Raw genomic sequence first — 18,584 nt, 5'->3', positions numbered from 1 at the left:
AAAAAACAAACGTCGCTTTTGTAGAATTTTATCAACCCTTCGAATATTTTTCTTCGCAGCTTCCACGTGTAAAAATCTTTCTTCTGCAACATTTGTAAAACCGGCGACATCGATTCCCCCGAACATCAAACTTCAGCTCTGAGCCCTGCACTTGAGCGTGAACACACGGCCACAGCCTCTGAAAGCACGAGCAACAGAAAATACATCCTCTTATGAAAGCTTACCATTCATTCCATCACACTTAGAATTTCCAACGTTGAAACATGAAGTCTTCATATTAGCTGGCAAAGTGTTCCACCATTTATACTCGAAGCCCAGCACGGGTTCAGTCCCAGCCGGGCACTGCTTACACGCTTAATGAAGGAGAAAGAATATTACATACACAAAGGAAACCATCGGTTTCTCGAGCATTGATATATTTTATGGTCTGCTGTGCTTTTCCAGGTTACCCAGGCTGCACTTGTTGATGTGCCCAGGTATATTGATCGTTGCTGCTCAAACATTACAGTTGTGTGTGTTACACTTCTTTGATCTACAAAACATTACCGAATTAAGCTTCTGGTACCTGTGGGCTGGGGCACTGCATAGTCAGGTAGACTGTGGGGATCAGGAATGTTGCAAATCACTTCACAGAAGGGAGAATACACATTCGCTTCAAATTTTTTTTTTAAACTTTCCCTGATGATAAAAACTTCTGGAACTTTTCCTTAGCAGAACAGAATATCCACACAAAAAGGAGATTTAAGAACATAAGAAATAGGAGCAGGAGTCGGCCATTCGGCCCCTCGAGCCTGCTCCGCCATTCAATAAGATCATGGCTGATCTGATCTTGGCCTCAACTCCACTTCCCTGCCCACTCCCCATAACCCTCGACTCCCTTATCATTCAATAATCTGTCAATCTCCACCTTGAATATATTCACTGACTCCGCCTCCACAGCTCTCCGGGGTAGAGAATTCCAAAGATTCACGACCCTCTGAGAGAAGAAATTCCTCCTCATCTCCGTCTTAAATGGGTGCCCCCTTATCCTGAAATTATGCCCCCTAGTTCTAGATTCCCCCACGAGGGGAAACATCCTCTCAGCATCTACCCTGTTAAGCCCCCTCAGAATCTTATACGTTTCAATGAGATCCCCTCTCATTCTTCTAAACTCCAATGAGTATAGACCCAACCTGCTCAACCTTTCTTCATATGTCAACCCCTTCATCTCCGGAATCAACCTCGTGAACCTTCTCTGAACTGCCTCCAATGCAAGTATATCCTTCCTTAAATAAGGAAATGAGAACTGTACGCAGTACTCCAGGTGTGGTCTCACCAACGCCCTGTACAGTTGTAACAGGACTTCCCTACTTTTATACTCCATCCCCCTTGCAATAAAGGCCAACATTCCATTAGCCTTCCTAATTACTTGCTGTACCTGCATGCTAACTTTTTGTGGTTCATGTACAAGGACCCCCAGATCCCTCTGTACCTCAGCATTTTGTAATCTCTCCCCATTTAAATAATAATTTGCTTTTTTATTTTTCCTACCAAAGTGGATAACATCTCATTTTCCGTCATTAAACTCCATCTGTCAGATTTTTGCCCACTCACTTAACCTGTCTATATCCCTTTGGAGATTCTTTGCGTCCTCCGCACAATTTGCTTTCCCACCCATCTTTGTATCATCAGCAAATTTGGCTACATTACACTCGGTCCCTTCATCCAAGTCATTAATATAGATTGTAAATAGTTGAGGCCCCAGCACTGATCCCTGCGGCACCCCACTAGTTACAGTTTGCCAACCGGAAAATGACCCATTTATCCCTGAATTGCTCTCCCAACAGTGATCAGCCAACAGAGCATAGACTGGGAATCTAACACGGGATCCTATCGTCCGAGTGGCTGAGATCTACATCAGGCAGTGATTGTATCCATTGGGCCAGCATAGTTCTGCTCAAAAACTGTTGCATTTATAAAACTGTTAAAGGTAGATAAATAAAATGTAAGGACGCTTACAACTGGTTCCATCTGAATAGGTGCCCGAGGGGCAGGCGGCACAGGTAGAAGTGTCGTTGTTGTAGAAGCCCGGGTTGCACGGCGGACACGGTTTCTTCTCTCCCGAAGGAGGAAGCTTGATTGCATTTTTAATATCCTCCTTGCAAAGCTTCGGCGTTATCCATTTGTACATTATTTGAGTCTGTAAAACAATGATCAAATGCTCGGTTTTCCTGAGTTCAAAGTGTTTTATACATTATTGAAATGACATGGCAGCAGGGCTACATGACAATATTAGCCACGCGATCTTTATGATTGAGTAACGGGTGACCCGAGCTACACAATTTAAAAATAAAATACAAATCATTATTTTAATTGTTTCTCCCTCCTAATTTTTGTAAAGGGTTACTTTCTGAAACATGTTAAACTGGAACTTCTGAGTATTTTAATTGGTAAAATGATGAAACAGTCGTATCAACGGATTTCTCATCGCCAGGTTTTCAAACACAAAACTTATTCGGGGGGGGGGGGGGGGGAAATTGGGTCGCGCCCCCGTTAGGGTGCTAACTTCGCCGGACCGAAAAAGTTAGCGCCCCCGCGTCCGAAATTGGATGGTTGCGCCCCAAGCAGGAGGCGGGGCTACTGGAAGCGCTCCCCATCCCTCTTGGGGCGCTCCAGCCCAATATCGCGGCACTACGTGCAGCAGCACCACGCGTGTCGGCACGTAGCGCCGCGGTATTACAGGCCTCCCTCCCCTGAATAAAGGGGAGGGGCCAAGTGCAGCACGCACCGGGACCCCGCTGGACCACCGTGGAGCGGGCCGCCGGCAAAAGAGCCCAGCACTCAAAGAGGAGCGCCGGGCTGAGCGATCGCGGCCGGCACCCCACAGGAGGAGGCCAGAGGGGGCAGGTGCTGGTAGGCGGCCCAAATAAAAATGGCCGCCCGGCACCTGCCCTTTAATTATCACCGCCCCGGCCGCAAGAACACCCCCCTGACCCTGGACATAGCGTCCGGCGGTAGCGTCCGGCGGTAGGTCAGGGGGCGCAACCCAAGTTTGCAGCCGAGGCGCGAGCGGGCCGCTGCGCACAACGATGTCATCGCCGGAGGTGCAGCGCCACGAGGCGCTAAGTGCTTTGCCTCGGGCGCTAACGGGAGGCGCAAAGCAACCCAATTTTGCCCCCATGGTTCTTGACGATTCAACTTTAACATGATTGTAACACTCTTTAAAACCCTAATGTTGAAACATTGGGCACTGAATCAAAACACATGGGAGTCAATTTTAACTCCCTCCACTCTGCAGGAACAGGACGGTAGCGCCCGGGAAATCGCAGTGATATACTTACCGCCCCTCTCCCCGGCACATGGCCAGCCCAGGCAACCACCTGTTTCAGGTGAAAGCCACACTGTAATATGCTAATAGGCAATGTTCCCTTTAGTGCTTTTTTGGGCTGCACGGTCTGTGGTTTTTTCAATTTAAAAGCCGGCTCACCGTTTATTAATCCTATTGTCGTTTATTATCCCTATTAGTACTAGGCATCCAATGACATGCACAGGATCTCAACCCCGAAAGTTGTAGTCCCGCCTCCTACACGCCTCCAGTATCAAAATCCAGCCCATGGCCTCTGGGTTACTCGTCCAGTAAAATAACCCGTAAATAAGCAGCAGAATCCTGGAAGTGAGATCTTGCAGCCGCTGGACCGAATCGCTCCGCGTCATCTGTTCACATTGGCAAAATGACAAACGGGATTTTTCTGTACTTGTATTTACTCAATAATCAAATTGCACAAGACATCAGACAACACAACTGAAGCTCAGGATCTACATTAAAATATTAAACGTTAAACATTTAACAGGGGTCCCATCCAATGTTCCCGTTAAGACGGCTGCGCTAACCTGTGATCCCACACAGGCTGCTCGCCGGCTTTACAATGGAATAACCGCGCGCATGTGGAAATCTGAATGGGCCGCGCAGCCCGTTAAAGGGGCCGCGCACCCAAAACATAATCAGAGGGCACAGCGATCCCATTGCCTGTTTGCTGTAAGTGTCTGCTGGGGATAAATTTCAAATGGGTGAAAAAATTTGAATTTATATTCATAAATGTTACAGTAAAAAAAGTGCAAAATATAGCTACCTTTTTGTCATTGTCACATGCTGTATGTATTTGAAAAAAGTCTTTCTCTGTACACGGTGGACGGTTTTTACATTCACTGGATCCTTCCTCTGGAACGATGAAGAAAGAATATAATTTGGCAACAAAAGACTTTTATTTACTTCAAAAGTAAATCATTAAGGGAACTAGCTGCTACAGTATCAGTTTTGAAGATACACCATTCTAGTAATCTATTTGTTGCTATCGTCCTTTCTTAAACCTTTCAGCAATTTTAATTAGAAATCAGGTCAATTGTACCACAATCAGTTACCCGGTACATCATCTAATACTGCTTCATCTACAAATTCCCCCACCCCTGCCCTGCCACCTCCTAACCGAGAGGGGCCAGATGTCCTCTCGATGCATTTCCATCACAAAGCAGCCGACAGCAGCAACTCAGTAGAGGTGGGAAGGAATTCAAACCTATGTCCCAGAACTTTGCGCCATCGCGTTGTGTTCCAATAACCTGTGTTGCCTCATCACCCAACTAGATAATAGTTTTATATGAAGTAAAAAGTTGCAGAGATTGACTATTAACTGACCAGTCTAAAGGTGTAACTACTTGTATGTATTATACTTGCTGCGCGCCAGTGAATCCACTTTAGTTTGATAGAAATCAAGATTTTAGCCTGTAGAATAGATCCATTATATAACAAAATCAGTAGGTGGGTCACAATATTCCATTTCAAATTACATCGAAAACCCCGAGGTCTACCTCTGTGACCCAGCTTTTGGTCACCTGCCCTAATATCTCCTTATGTGGCTCAGTGTCAAACTTTGTCTGATAATCGCTCCTGTGAAGCACCTTGAGACGATTTACTACGTTAAAGGCGCTATATAAATACTTCATCTTAGGCAGTCCCTCGGAACCGAGGATGACTTGCTTCCACATTAAAAATGAGTTCTCAGGTGAATGGTGAGTCCAATGTGGGACCTACAGTCTCTGTCACAGGTGGGGCAGACGGTGGTTGAAGGGGCGGGTGGGTGGGGTGCTTGGGTTGACGTGCGCTCCTTGCGCTGCCTGCGCTTGGCTTCCGCTTGCTCCCGGCAAAGAGACTCGAGGTGTTCGGCACCTTCCCGGATGCTTCTCCTCCACTTTGTGCGGTCTTGAGCCAGGGATTCCCAGGTGTCGGTGGGGATGTTCCACTTTTTCAAGGAGGCTTTGAGGGTGTCCTTGAAGCGTTTCCTCTGCCCACCTGGGGCTCTCATGCCGTGCCGGAGTTCCGAGTAGTGCGCTTGTTCTGGGAGTCTCGTATCGGGCATGCGGACAATGTGACCCGTCCATCGGAGCTGATCGAGCGTGGTCAAAGCTTCGATGCTGGGGATGTTGACCCAAGTTGTTGTTGTGTCAATGTTTCTCCCTGTTCGAAAAGTATCCACGTTTTCTTGCAATCCTGGTTATGGTTGTAGGTGGCGCTGTGATAGAACTTTTCAATGTTAAAATGTCAGGACTATTGCATAACGTTATGAAACAAACTGGCCCGGAATTTGCGGTCAGCGGTGAGGCGAAGGCGTTTGCTGCCGGCCCCGAAGTACGCTCCGCACAAGGACCTCGCGATCCCCGTGTGTCGAGAACTTCGGGTTTCCCGACCTTCAATTCAAATCAACAGCAGTTAATGGGGATCCCCCAGTGCGAGCTGCTGTGACCTCAACGGGCTGTCGGAGCAGCCAATCAAAAGGGTGGGACACAGACAGCGAACCAGGAAGTGAGTAAGCTTTTACTTTTTAAAAATAGTTAGAGAGAGCTAAAGAAAGACTGGGGCTCTCACACGGGGAAAGGGCAAATCTGAAATAAAGATGTTTTTAAATGTTTCTGAAAAGTTTCTTAAAAATTTAAATTTTTATTAAAATGGACAAATTTCACACTGCACAAAATTAAACATAGTTTTAAGGCCCTTAACCTGCGTTTATCTGTCAATACGCTGTTAAAACCCCAGTTACACCAAATCCCTTTGGGTCTAAATATTAGTTACAGTGTGATTACTGCGGAAGAGCTGGAGTTTTCGTCAGTTTCCCTGATTTGGGTGATTTCACCGATTGCCGGCTCTGTTGGGGGGGTGGGCGGCACAGCACAGCTCGTGTCGGAGCTGTGAATGACGGACCCCAACTTCAGGATTTCCACATGAAAGAAAGAAAGGTTTGCATTTATATAGCACCTTTCACAACCACCGGACGTCTCAAAGCGCTTTACAGCCAATGAAGTGCAGTCACTGTTGTAATGTAGGAAACGCGGCAGCCAATTTTCACACAGCAAGCTCCCAGAAACAGCAATGTGATAATGACCAGATCATCTGTTTTAGTGATGTTGATTGAGGGATAAATATTGGCCCCAGGACACCGGGGAGAACTCCCCTGCTCTTCTTCAAAATAGTGCCATGGGATCTTTTACGTCCACCTGAGAGAGCAGACAAGGCCTCAGTTTAACGTCTCATCCAAAAGACGGCACCTCCGACAGTGCAGCACTCCCTCAGCACTGCACTGGAGTGTCAGCCTAGATTGTTGTGCTCAAGTCTCTGGAGTGGGACTTGAACCCACAACCTTCTGACTCAGAGGCGCGAGAGTGCTGCCCACTGAGCCACGGCTGACATTAGGATGCGCGTGTGTCAAATCCGAAGCTGCGGTCAGTTTCAAAGGCGGAATGATGGCGAACGCAAATTCTGGGCCAATAGCTACTATTTCGAGTATATTTGGTAAAATAAAAAGTTTGGCTGCAATTTCAGGCCATGGCCACCAGGTGGTGATGTGCACCAAACTCGATGCTGCGATCTCAGGTTGTTTTTCTGGTTTGCAGGAAGTAACCTTCCAGCCAAGTCACTTTTCAAATGTGTTTAACCTTTAACAAAAGAGTGTATAATTAATTTTATCTTCAGCTCTCCTGGAGGCACTGACCCTCCCTGGAGTACAGAGCCTCCCCCAGTCCTGAACGCACTGACCCTTCGCATAGAATTCTCCTCCCCCATTCCCCTCTGTGATTAACGCCGTTCACTCCTGCTCCAGCTCCTTTTGTAATGGCACCATTATCTGTGACGCCAGCTCCTGATTTGGCTGTACTGGCCACTATCTTGACTCCAGCTCCTCCTGTACCTGCTCTCGATGCACCCAGCCTGGCTCCAGCCCTGGCCCAGCCACTGAGGCTTGTGCAGGAGATGCACCATAGCCAGAGCGCAGCCATCAGGGCTGCAGGGAGAGCAGGCTAGGTGAGGATAAAGAGTGATAGGGAGAGAGAGAGAGAAAGAGAGGGGAGAGAGAGGAGAGCGATGGGGGGAGAGAGAGGGACAGAGAGAGAGAGAGAGGGGGGAGGGGGAGAGCGAGAGACAGAGAGAGGGGGAGAGCGACAGGGAGAGACAGAGAGATAGCGCGATAGGGAGAGACAGAGAGAGAGAGGGGAGAGAGAGGAGAGCGATGGGGGGAGAGAGAGAGAGAGAGAGAGGGGGAGAGCAAGAGACAGAGAGAGAGGTATTCTGTAGCATCATAAACAAAAGACTTATAAACTTCCTTGAGGAGCACAATGTCTTGAGTAAAAGCCAAATTGGATTCCTGCCAAACTATAGAACATCAGATCATATCTTCACCCTACAGACCCTAATTGACAAACACGTTCACCATAACAAAAGCAAAATCTACGCATGCTTTATAGATTTCCAGAAGGCTTTCGACTCCATCTGGCATGACGGTTTATTCCTGAAACTTATCGAAAGCGGGGTAGGGGGAAAAACATATGATGTAATTAAATCAATGTATACAAACAACAAATGTGCAGTTAAAATTGGAGACAAACGAACAAAATACTTCCCACAGGGGCAGGGGGTGACGCAGGGCTCGCCAATCTCACCGACACTCTTTAATATTTACATAAATGAATTGGCAAAACTACTTGAACAATCTACAGCACCCGGCCTCACCCTATATGAATCCAAGGTTAAATTCCTCCTCTATGCAGACGACCTGGTTCTGCTGTCACCAACTAAGGAGGGTCTACAGCAGAACCTGGATCTGCTGGAGTCATACTGCCAGACTTGGGCCCTGACAATAAATCCCAAAAAAACCAAAGTCGTTGTGTTCCAGCAAAGATCCAGACCTCAGGGACCCAAAATAAATTTCACAATAGGGACAACCAAAATTGAACAAACCACTAACTACACATACTTGGGCTTAAAAATCAGTTCTACGGGAAACTTCAAACTGGCTGTGAATGAACTGAAAGAGAAAGCAAGAAGGGCTTTCTATGCCATTAAAAAATCAATCCAAATAGAAATCCCAATTAGCATTTGGCTAAAAATTTTCAAATCAGTAATTGAACCAATTGCACTCTATGGCAGTGAGGTATGGGGACCGCTAACACAACAAGAATTTGCAAAATGGGACAAACACCCAATTGAGATCCTACATGCAGAATTCTGTAAAAGTATCCTCCGGACTCAAAGGAAAACAGTAAACAATGCATGCAGGGCGGAACTAGGCCAATATCCATTAATAATCACTATCCAAAAAAGAGCCACCAAATTTTGGAATCACCTACAAATGAGCAACCCCCAATGCTATCACTACGACGCCCTGAAATGCCAAGAGCTGACCATAAAGAAGAATACCCTCAGTCAACTAGTCCTGGGACTCAGTGAAGTAAATACTAACACTACTAACAATAACCAGCCACAGGACAGTGACAGCGTAACACAAAGAATTCGACCCAACACAATCGTCGCTAAGCAAAAGGAAAAATATCTGACATATTGGGCAGAAACAACAAAAACCCAAAGCAAACTCAATTGCTACTTGGCCCTAAACAGACAATACAACATAGCTGATTACCTGACCATGGTAAAGGACAGCAAACTGAGAAAAATCCTGACAATGTACAGACTTAGTGAACATAGCCTGGCGATCGAAAAAGGTAGACACAGGCAGACCCGGCTACCAAGGGAGGACAGGATATGCTCTCACTGCAGTCAGGGAATGGTGGAGACAGAGATGCACTTCCTCACAGCTTGTAGAAAATATCAGGGCATAAGGGAGAATTTCTACCCAAAATTTACAAAAATATGCCCGGAATTCAGAAAATTGAATGATGACCAAAAACTCCCATACTTACTAGGGGAAGAGAGAAGTTGCATAACACTAGCGGCACACTATGTTACAGCTTGCCATAAACAGAGGGACAACCACTAAAGATAAGATAAGAGTATATATAAATTATATGAAAGTATATTTATACACTCAGGGATATATCTGTTTATACACTGTATGGATAGATCTGTATTTTTGTGAACAAACATGAATGTTTTCCAATGCTTTGGCAACATAAGATGTAATTTGTCATGCCAATAAAGCGATTTGAATTGAATTGAATTGAGAGACAGAGAGAGAGAGTGATAGGGAGAGACAGAGAGAGAGAGAGAGAAAGAGAGGGGAGAGAGAGGAGAGCGATGGGGGGGAGAGAGAGAGACAGAGAGAGGGGGGGAGGGGGGAGAGCGATAGGGGGAGAGAGAGAGACAGAGGGAGAGGGGGAGAGCGATAGGGAGAGACAGAGAGAGAGAGCGATAGGGAGAGAGAGAGAGAGAGAGAGAGAGAGAGAGAGAGGGGGAGAGCGATAGGGAGAGAGAGAGAGAGAGAGAGAGGGGGGGGAGAGAGAGGAGCACAATGTCTTGAGTAAAAGCCAAATTGGATTCTTACCAAATTATAGAACATCGGATCATATCTTCACCCTACACACCCTAATTGACAAACATGTTCACCAAAACAAAAGCAAAATTTTTGCCTGCTTTATAGATTTCCAGAAGGCTTTTGATTCTATTTGGCACGACAGTCTATTCTTAAAACTTATTGAAAGTGGTGTAGGGGGAAAAACATATGGTGTAATTAAATCAATGTATACAAACAATAAATGTGCAGTTGAAATTGGAGACAAACAAACAAAATATTTCTCACAGGGGCGTGGTGTGGCGCAGGGCTCGCCCATCTCACCGACACTCTTTAATATTTACATAAATGAATTGGCAAAACTACTTGAACAATCTACAGCACCTGGCCTCGCCTTATATGACTCCAAGGTTAAATTCCTCCTCTATGTAGATGATCTGGTTCTGCTCTCACCAACAGAGGAGGGTCTACAGCAGAACCTGGATCTACTAGAGTCGTTCTGTCAGACCTGGGCCCTGACAATAAACCCCCAAAAAACCAAGTTCTTGTGTTCCAGCAAAGATCCAGACATCAGGGACCCAGAATAAACTTCACACTAGGAGCAACTAAAATTGAACAAATTACAAATTACACATACTTAGGCTTAAAAATCAGTTCTTCAGGAAATTTTCATTTGGCTGTGAATGAACTGAAAGAGAAAGCAAAAACAGCTTTCTATGCCATTAAAAAGTCAATCCAAATAGAAATTCCAATTGACATTTGGCTCAAAATGTTTAAAGCAGTAATTGAACCAATTGCACTCTATGGCAGTGAGGTGTGGGGCCCGCTAACACAACAAGAATTTGCAAAATGGGACAAACACCCAATTGAGATCCTACATGCAGAATTCTGTAAAAGTATCCTCCGGACTCAGAGGAAAGCAGCAAACAATGCATGCAGAGCAGAGTTAGGAATATTCACTACTAATTAATATCCAAAAAAGAGCCATCAAATTTTGGAAACACCTAAAAATGAGCGACCCCCACTGCTATCATTACGAAGCCCTGAAATGCCAAGAGATGATCATAGAGAAGAGTCCCCTCAGTCAACTAGTCCTGGGGCTCAGTGAAGTAACTACTAACACTACCAATAATAATCAGCCCCAGGACAGTGACATCCTAGCACAGAGAATTCGACCCAACACAATTGTCACTAAACAAAAGGAAAAATATTTGACCTACTGGACAGAAACGACAAAAAACCAAAACAAACTCGATTGCTAGTTGGCCCTAAACAGACAATACATCATGGCTGAATACCTGACCATGGTAAAAGATAGCAAACTGAGAAAAACCTTGACAATGTACAGATTTAGTGAGCATAGCCTGGCCATCGAAAAAGGCAGACACAGGCAGACCTGGCTGCCCAGAGAGGACAGGATATGCTCTCACTGCAGTCAGGGAGTGGTGGAGACAGAGATGCACTTCCTCACAACTTGTGGAAACTATCAGGACATAAGGGGGAATTTCTACCCAAAATTCATAAAAATATGCCCTGAATTCAAAAATTTGAATGACCACCAAAAGCTCCCATATCTATTAGGGGAACAGAGAAATTGCGTCACTTTAGCGGCAAACTATGTTGCAGCTTGCCATAAGCAGAGGGACAACCATTAAATCTAAGAAAAGATTATATCCATATTATATGTGTGTATATTTATATATACAGGGATATATCTGTCTATACACTGTATGTCTAGATCTGCGTTTACGTGTTCAATCATACATGTTTTTCTGTGCTTTGGCAACATAAGATGTACCTTGTCATCCCAATAAAGCAATTTGAATTGAATTGAATTGAGAGGATAGCGATGAGGAGAGAGAGAGAGACAGACAGAGACAGATAGAGAGGGGGGGGAGAGCGATAGGGAAAGTGATAGGGAGAGACAGAGAGGGGGGATAGCGACAGGGAGAGAGAGAGGGGAGTGATAGGGAGAAAGAGAGGGGAGAGCGATAGGGAGAGAGAGAGAGAGAGGGGGGAGAGCGATAGGGAGAGAGGGGGAGAGCTATAGGGAGAGAGAGAGAGGGGCGAGCGATAGGGAGAGAGAGAGGGGAGAGCGATAGGGAGAGAGAGAGAGAGAGAGAGAGAGAGAGAGAGAGAGAGAGAGAGAGAGAGAGAGAGAGGGGGAGAGCGATAGGGAGAGAGGGGGAGAGCTATAGGGAGAGAGAGAGAGGGGAGAGCGATAGGGAGAGGGGGAGAGAGAGAGAGAGAAGAGCGCGAAAGGGAGAGAGAGATAGAGAGAGAGAGAGAGACAGGAGAGCACAAAAGGGAGAGAGAGATAGAGAGGAGAGCGCGAAAGGGAAACATAGAAGATAGGAGCAGGAGTAGGCCATTTGGCCCCTCGAGCCTGCTCCACCATTCAATGCGATCATGGCTGATCATCCAATTTCAGTACCCGGTCCCGGCTTTCTCCCCATACCCCTTGATCCCTTTAGCCTTAAGAAATATATCCAACTCCTTCTTGAATATATTTAATGAATTGGCCTCTACTGCCTTCTGTGGTAGAGAATTCCACAGGTTCACCACTCTCTGGGTGAAGAAATTCCTCCTCATTTCTGTCCTAAAAGGCCTACCCCTTTATCCTTAGACTGTGACCCCTGGTTCTGGATTTCCCGACCATTGGGAACATCCTCCCTGCATCGAGTCTGTCCAGTCCTGCCAGAATTTTATAAGTTTCAATGAGATCCCCTCTCATTCTTCTAAACTCCAGCGAGTACAAGCCCAATCGACCCAATCTCTCCTCATACGTCATTCCTGCCATCCCAGGTATCAGCCTGGTGAATCTTTGCTGAACTCCTTCCATGGCAAGAATATCCTTCCTCAGATAAGGCGACCAAAACTGCACACAATACTCAAGATGTGGTCTCACCAAGGCCCTGTACAACTGCAGCAAGACATCCTTGTTCTTGTACTCAAACCCTCTCGCTATGAAGGCCAACATACCATTTGCCTTCTTAACCGCCTGCTGCACCTGCATGCTTACCTTCAGCGACTGGTGCACAAGGACACCCAGGTCTCGTTGCACTTCGCCTTCTCCCAATCTATTGCCATTCAGATAATAATCTGCCTTCCTGTTTTTGACACCAAAGTGGATAACCTCACATTTATCCACGTTATATTGCATCTGCCATGCTTCTGCCCAATCACCCAACCTGTCCAAATCATCCTGTAGTTTCTCAGCATCCTCCTCACAGCACACACACCCACCCAGCTTTGTGTCGTCTGCAAATTTGGAGATATTATATCTAGTTCCCTTGTCTAGATCATTAATATATATTGTGAATAGCTGGGGTCCAAGGACCGATCCCTGTGGTACCCCACCAGTCACTGCCTGCCACTCGAAAAAAGACCCGTTTATTCCAACTCTTTGCTTTCTATCTGCCAACCAGTTCTCCATCCAAGTAAATACCTTGCCCGCAATCCCATGTGCCTTAATTTTACACTCTAATCTCTTATGTGGGACCTTATCGAAAGCCTTCTGAAAGTCCAAATACACCACATCCACTGGTTCTCCCTTATCTATTTTACTAGTTACATCCTCAAAAAATTCCAGTAGATTAGTCAAGCACGATTTACCTTTTGTAAATCCATGTTGACTTTGTCCGATCCTGTCACTGTTTTCCAAGTGCTCTGCTATTACATCTTTTATAATGGACTCTAGCATTTTCCCCACTACCGATGTCAGGCTTACCGGTCTGTAATTCCCCGTTTTCTCTCTACCACCTTTTTTGAATAGTGGGGTAACATTAGCTACCCTCCAATCCATGGGTACTGTTCCAGATTCCATTGAATGTTGGAAGATGATCAGCAATACATCTACTATTTCTAGGGCCACTTCCTTAAGTACCCTAGGATGTAGATTATCAGGCCCTGGGGATTTATCGGCCATCAACCCCATCAATTTCCCTAACACCATTTCCCTACAAATACTGATTTCTTTCAGTTCCTCCCTTTCATCAGACCCTATGTTCCCTGACATTTCTGGGAGGTTATTTGTGTCCTCCTTTGTGAAGACAGAACCAAAATATGTATTTAATTGGTCTGCCATTTCTTTGTTCCCCATTATAAATTCCCCTGATTCTGACTGCAAGGGACCTACGCTTGACTTCACCAATCTTTTTCTCTTCACATATCTATAAAAGCTTTTACAGTCAGTTTTTATGTTCCCTGCAAGCTTACTCTCATATTCTATTTTCCCTTTCTTAATTAATCCCTTTGTCCTCCTTTGTTGAATCCTAAACTGCTCCCAATCCTCTGGATTACTGCTTTTTTTGGCCAATTTATATGACCTCTCCTTGGATCTTATGCTATCCCTAATTTCCCTTGTTAGCCACGGTTGCGTCACCTTTTTTGTTTTATTTTTATGCCAAACTGGGATGAGCAAATTCTGTAGTTCATCCATGCGGTCTTTGAATGTTTGCCATTGCCTATCCACCGTTAACCCTTTGAGTGACATTCCCCAATCATTCCTACCCAATTCGCGCCTCAGACCATCGTAGTTTCCTTTATTTAAATTCAGGACCCTAGTCTCTGAGTCAACTACTTCATTCTCCATCTTAATGAAGAATTCGATCATATTATGATCGCTCCGACCCAAGGGGCCTCGTACAACAAGATTGCTAATTAATCCTTTGTCGTTACATAATACCCAGTCTAAGATGGCCTGATCTCTGGTTGGTTCCTCGACATATTGGTCCAGGAAACCATCCCGTAAACACTCCAGGAATTCCTCCTCCACAGTATTGTTACTAATTTAGTTAGCCCAATCTATATGTAGATTAAATTCACCCATGATGACAACTGTGCCCTTTTTGCACGCTTCTCTAATTTCCCTTTTAATGCCATCCCCAACCTCCGCATTACTGTTTGGAGGTCTATATGCCACTCCCACTAACATTTTCTGCCCCTTGGTATTTCTCAGTTCTACCCATACAGATTCCACATCATCAGAGCTAATATCTTTCCTTACAATTGTGTTGATCCCTTCTTTAACCAGTAATGCTACCTTACCTCCCTTTCCTTTTTGCCTATCTTTCCTGAATATTGAATACCCCTGGATCTTGAGTTCCCAGCCTTCACCACCCTGGAGCCATGTTTCCGTAATCCCAATCAAATCATATTTGTTTACCTCTATTTGCGCAGCTAATTCATCCACCTTTTTACGAATGCTCCTCGCATTAAGACACAAAGGCCTAGAAATTCAGTATAGCCACGTTTGGGGCGCTACAGCATGGCGTTCGCTAACTTTTGCGCCCGGCGCAACTTAGCGCCACCTTCGCCGATATTCAGTTGCATCGCCCCAAGAGGTTGCTGCTGCGCTAAAGCAGGCGATGCACGACTATCATTAGGCGCTAAGCCGGCGATCCGGGGCGCAAACACCGAAGGCGGGCGCAGCGCAGGTGTGGCGAGTTGCTCAGGCGCAGGTCAGCACTTAAAGGGGGAGGGTGGAATTGCTTGGCTGCCACGCCCTGCACACTGCAGCCCTAAGGCAAGGCCTGAACACTGCTTCTGGAACAGCTCCACACCCAGGAGAATGAAGAAGGCCAGGGAGAGAGCGCAGCGCTTCGGCGAGGGTGACCTGAGGCTGCTGGTTGGCGCAGTGGACCGCAGGCGCCATATCCTCTTCCCTGAGGGTGGCAGGAGGCTGCTGCCCGCCGAATATCGGAAAGCATGGAGCGATGTGGCAAACAGGGTCACGTCCAACAGCGTGGTTGGCAGGACACCAACCCAGTGCCGGAAAAAATTCAACGACCTCACTCGGGTTGTCAGGGTGAGTACCCTTTCCAGTATCCTCCTCATCCCTGCATGTGCACCTCACTTTATGGCCAAACGGGTCTGAAAGCCCTCATCCAGCAGCTATGGGACTGTCATGAAAAGCACTTGCGCAATCAGGACTTTAGACACTGTCAGGGCTATTCGACCATAGGAGGCAGTGCAGGCGAGGTCAGGGCTTGACACTGTCAGGGCTAATCGACCATGGGAGGCAGTGCGGGCAAGATCAGGGCTTGACACTTAGAGGCTGTCCTTTCTCTTGCAGGCCAAGCTGGCGCATAACAGAAGACAGCAGCGACAGACCGGGGGAGGCCGCCCTGACCTGAAACAGCCGAGCGACCTCAAGCAGCGAGTGGAGCGGATCATGGCAGGCCGGCTGAGTGGCCCCGTCGCCACTGGAGATGCTGACCCTGTTCTGGGCACCAATGGTAAGGTCATCACCTTTTTGACCTCTCCCTTTCCACTTGCGCCTCACACCAGCATCCTTTGCCACTATCGAACCAATGCAGTGCACAGCAGCACTCATGCCTCCCTCGCTGCCGCCCTGTCCTCACTCTAAAGCAACTCTTGTGCCTCCCTGCTTTCAGATGGTGACTCGCCAGGTGAGGAGGTGGCCCCTCAAGCTGGCACTGTGTCCGAGTCAGACATAGAGGAGGAGGAAGAGGAAGCCAGCCCATCAGGGACACCCTCAGCCGAGGCAGCCCATGGCCATGATGGTGACACGTCTTCCCTGGAGGGGAGCAGGGGGGGGAAGGGTCGGAGGATAGTGAAGCTCCGGGGACCAGCGGGCTGCAGCAACGCGGGAGGGGTGGGGAAGCTCGGCGGCCTTCTCCCCGGAGGGCGAGTGCGGCCTCCAGTCCTGCTACGGTGAGCGCAGAGGAGGTGCGGCTCCTAGCGGAAATGTGCGCCCAGGCTGAGCGCAGGCACACTGAGCACATGGCTGCAGTGGCAAGGATGCCTGACTCCATAGAGTCACTGGCAAGGAGTCTGCAACAATTCAGTGCAGCACAGGCCAGGAGTCTGCAGGACGTCGTGACAGCACAGGCTAGGAGTCAGCAGGACTTCGCTGCTTCACAGGCGGCTTCTAGCCAAGTGCTCAGTCGTGCCGTGCATTCACTGGCTGCTGTCATGCAGACACAGACCAGGGCCACACGGGCACTAACTGCTGCCACACTCGCTGGATCGGCCAGGCATCACCGGGGCACTCGCCATGCCGCAGCAGCCCAGCAGTCTGTGCCTCAGCAGATTGCTGCACATGCTGCAGTGCTGGTCCGTGCGCGTGCCAATGTATCAGCCGACCAGGGAGTGCCTGTGATCTGTCAGGTTGGCAGCATTCCTGCAGCCAACACTATCACTCCTCCATTGCAGCTGCCACCAGCTGTTGGACAGACTGCTGCTGCCCAAGCAGAGTTGGAGCAGTCAGCAGCCGGCCCCTCCAGGCCCAGAGCTGGTCCAGGCCGACCCCCAAGGGCATCTGTCGTCTCACCATCTGACCCTCAGCAGCCTTCCCCCAGCCTTGCTGCAGCCACTGGGGTCCCATTGAGGAGGAGCTGCAGGGCGGGTAGGGGCCAGTCACGGAAGCGAAACGGATCACCCTCGCAGGGGGAAAAGTAGAAGGTGTGGCCAAATGTTTTGTTTTATATATAAAGGCCGAGACTGCTGCATTTGTCTCATATTTAAAGGCCAAGACTGGTATATTTGTTTTACTTGTAAAGGCGAGACTGGTGTATTTGTGTTTTTGGGGGGGGGGGGGGGGGTTTCTCTCCATTAGTTTGTCATGTGGGAAGGGCACTGAGGTATCATAGTAAAAAAAATTCTTAAATCGCACTGTCCATGCTTTCTTTTGGAAGTCCTGGTTGCCCTGCTCGGCTGAGGGCTTGTGGAGTGGCTACATTCATCTTCTGCCATTGGCACAAGCCATTCCCTGAGAGGGGGCCTAGAACCGACTTGCAATAAGCCGCCGACGGGCGGCCCTTGCACTTTCTGCCTCCCTCCTGTGCTGGTCCTCCTCCTCCTCTGGTGGTCCTCCAATGTCTGCTGGCAGTGGCTGAGTCCTGCGGATAGCCAGGTTGTGCAGCATGCAGCACACGACAACGAAATGGGAGACTCGCTCAGGCGAGTACTGTAGAGCTCCCACGGAACGATCCAGACAGTGGAACCATTGCTTCAGCACGCCGATTGTTTGCTCAATGATGTTCCTGGTTGCTTGATGGCCGTCATTGTATCCCTCTTCAGCAGGGGTGCTGGGCGCACGGAGCGGGGTCATCAGCCAGGTGCACAAAGGATAGCCTTTGTCCCCGAGAAGCCACCCTCATGGGTGAGGCTGGGCCTCGAACATGTCTGCCACAGAAGCCTGGCGCAGGATGAAGGCATCGTGGCTGCTGCTTGGAAAGCAGGCATTGACAGCTAGGATGAGCTGCCTGTGGTCACACACCAACTGCACGTTGAGCGAATGGTAGCCCTTCCGGTTGCGGTAATCCTCGGCATTCTCGAGAGGTGCCCGCAAAGCCACATGCGTGCAGTCAATGGCGCCCTGCACCATGGGGAAGCCCGCTAATGCTGCAAAGCCCATTGCACGCTCTTGCTGCTCATCAACGGTCATGGGGAAGGAGATGAACTGACGTCTCCTTCTGAAAAGGGCATTGGTCACCTGGCAGATGCAGCAATGTACCGCAAACTGGGAGATGTTGGAAATGTCCCCAGTAGTGGATTGGAAGGAGCCGGTGGCATAGGAGTTGAGAGCCACCGTCACCTTCACTGCCACCGACAGAGACGTCCTGCTCCTCAGCTGTGGCTGCAGATCTCCGCGAAGCAGGTGGCAGATTTCAGTGACCACCTCCCTTCTGAATCGCAGCCTCCGAACACACTGCTCCTCAGACATGTTCAGATATGAGAACTGCTGGCGGTATACCCTGGGTGGGTAAGGCCTCCTGTGCCGACGCCTGTTGGCCCTTCTCTGTCTGGCCATGACTGGCACTCTCTCATGGTGTCTCTGAGCCCTTTGAATGC

The 18,584-nt window shown here is 48.0% G+C and overlaps 1 protein-coding gene across 1 annotated transcript in view; it reads right to left on the bottom strand.

The window, feature by feature from the left end:
- The window catches only part of elapor2b (endosome-lysosome associated apoptosis and autophagy regulator family member 2b), a 153,116-nt gene that overhangs the window by 35,463 nt on the left and 99,069 nt on the right, over positions 1–18,584 (bottom strand). Inside the window, exons 7-9 of the mRNA XM_086010868.1 lie at positions 4,110–4,238; positions 1,999–2,179; positions 225–353 (exon numbers count right to left, since the gene is read on the bottom strand). Coding sequence (XP_085866994.1) covers positions 225–353; positions 1,999–2,179; positions 4,110–4,238 — 439 coding nt within the window. The remainder of the gene's footprint in view (positions 1–224; positions 354–1,998; positions 2,180–4,109; positions 4,239–18,584) is intronic.

The sequence above is a fragment of the Somniosus microcephalus genome, chromosome 17 (genome assembly GCF_052327205.1).
Source record: "Somniosus microcephalus isolate GS21.2 chromosome 17, FLI_Smic_1.0, whole genome shotgun sequence".
Lineage (NCBI taxonomy): Eukaryota > Metazoa > Chordata > Chondrichthyes > Squaliformes > Somniosidae > Somniosus > Somniosus microcephalus.
Note: the sequence above shows the minus strand (reverse complement) of the source record. Positions and strands in the feature narration are given on the sequence as shown.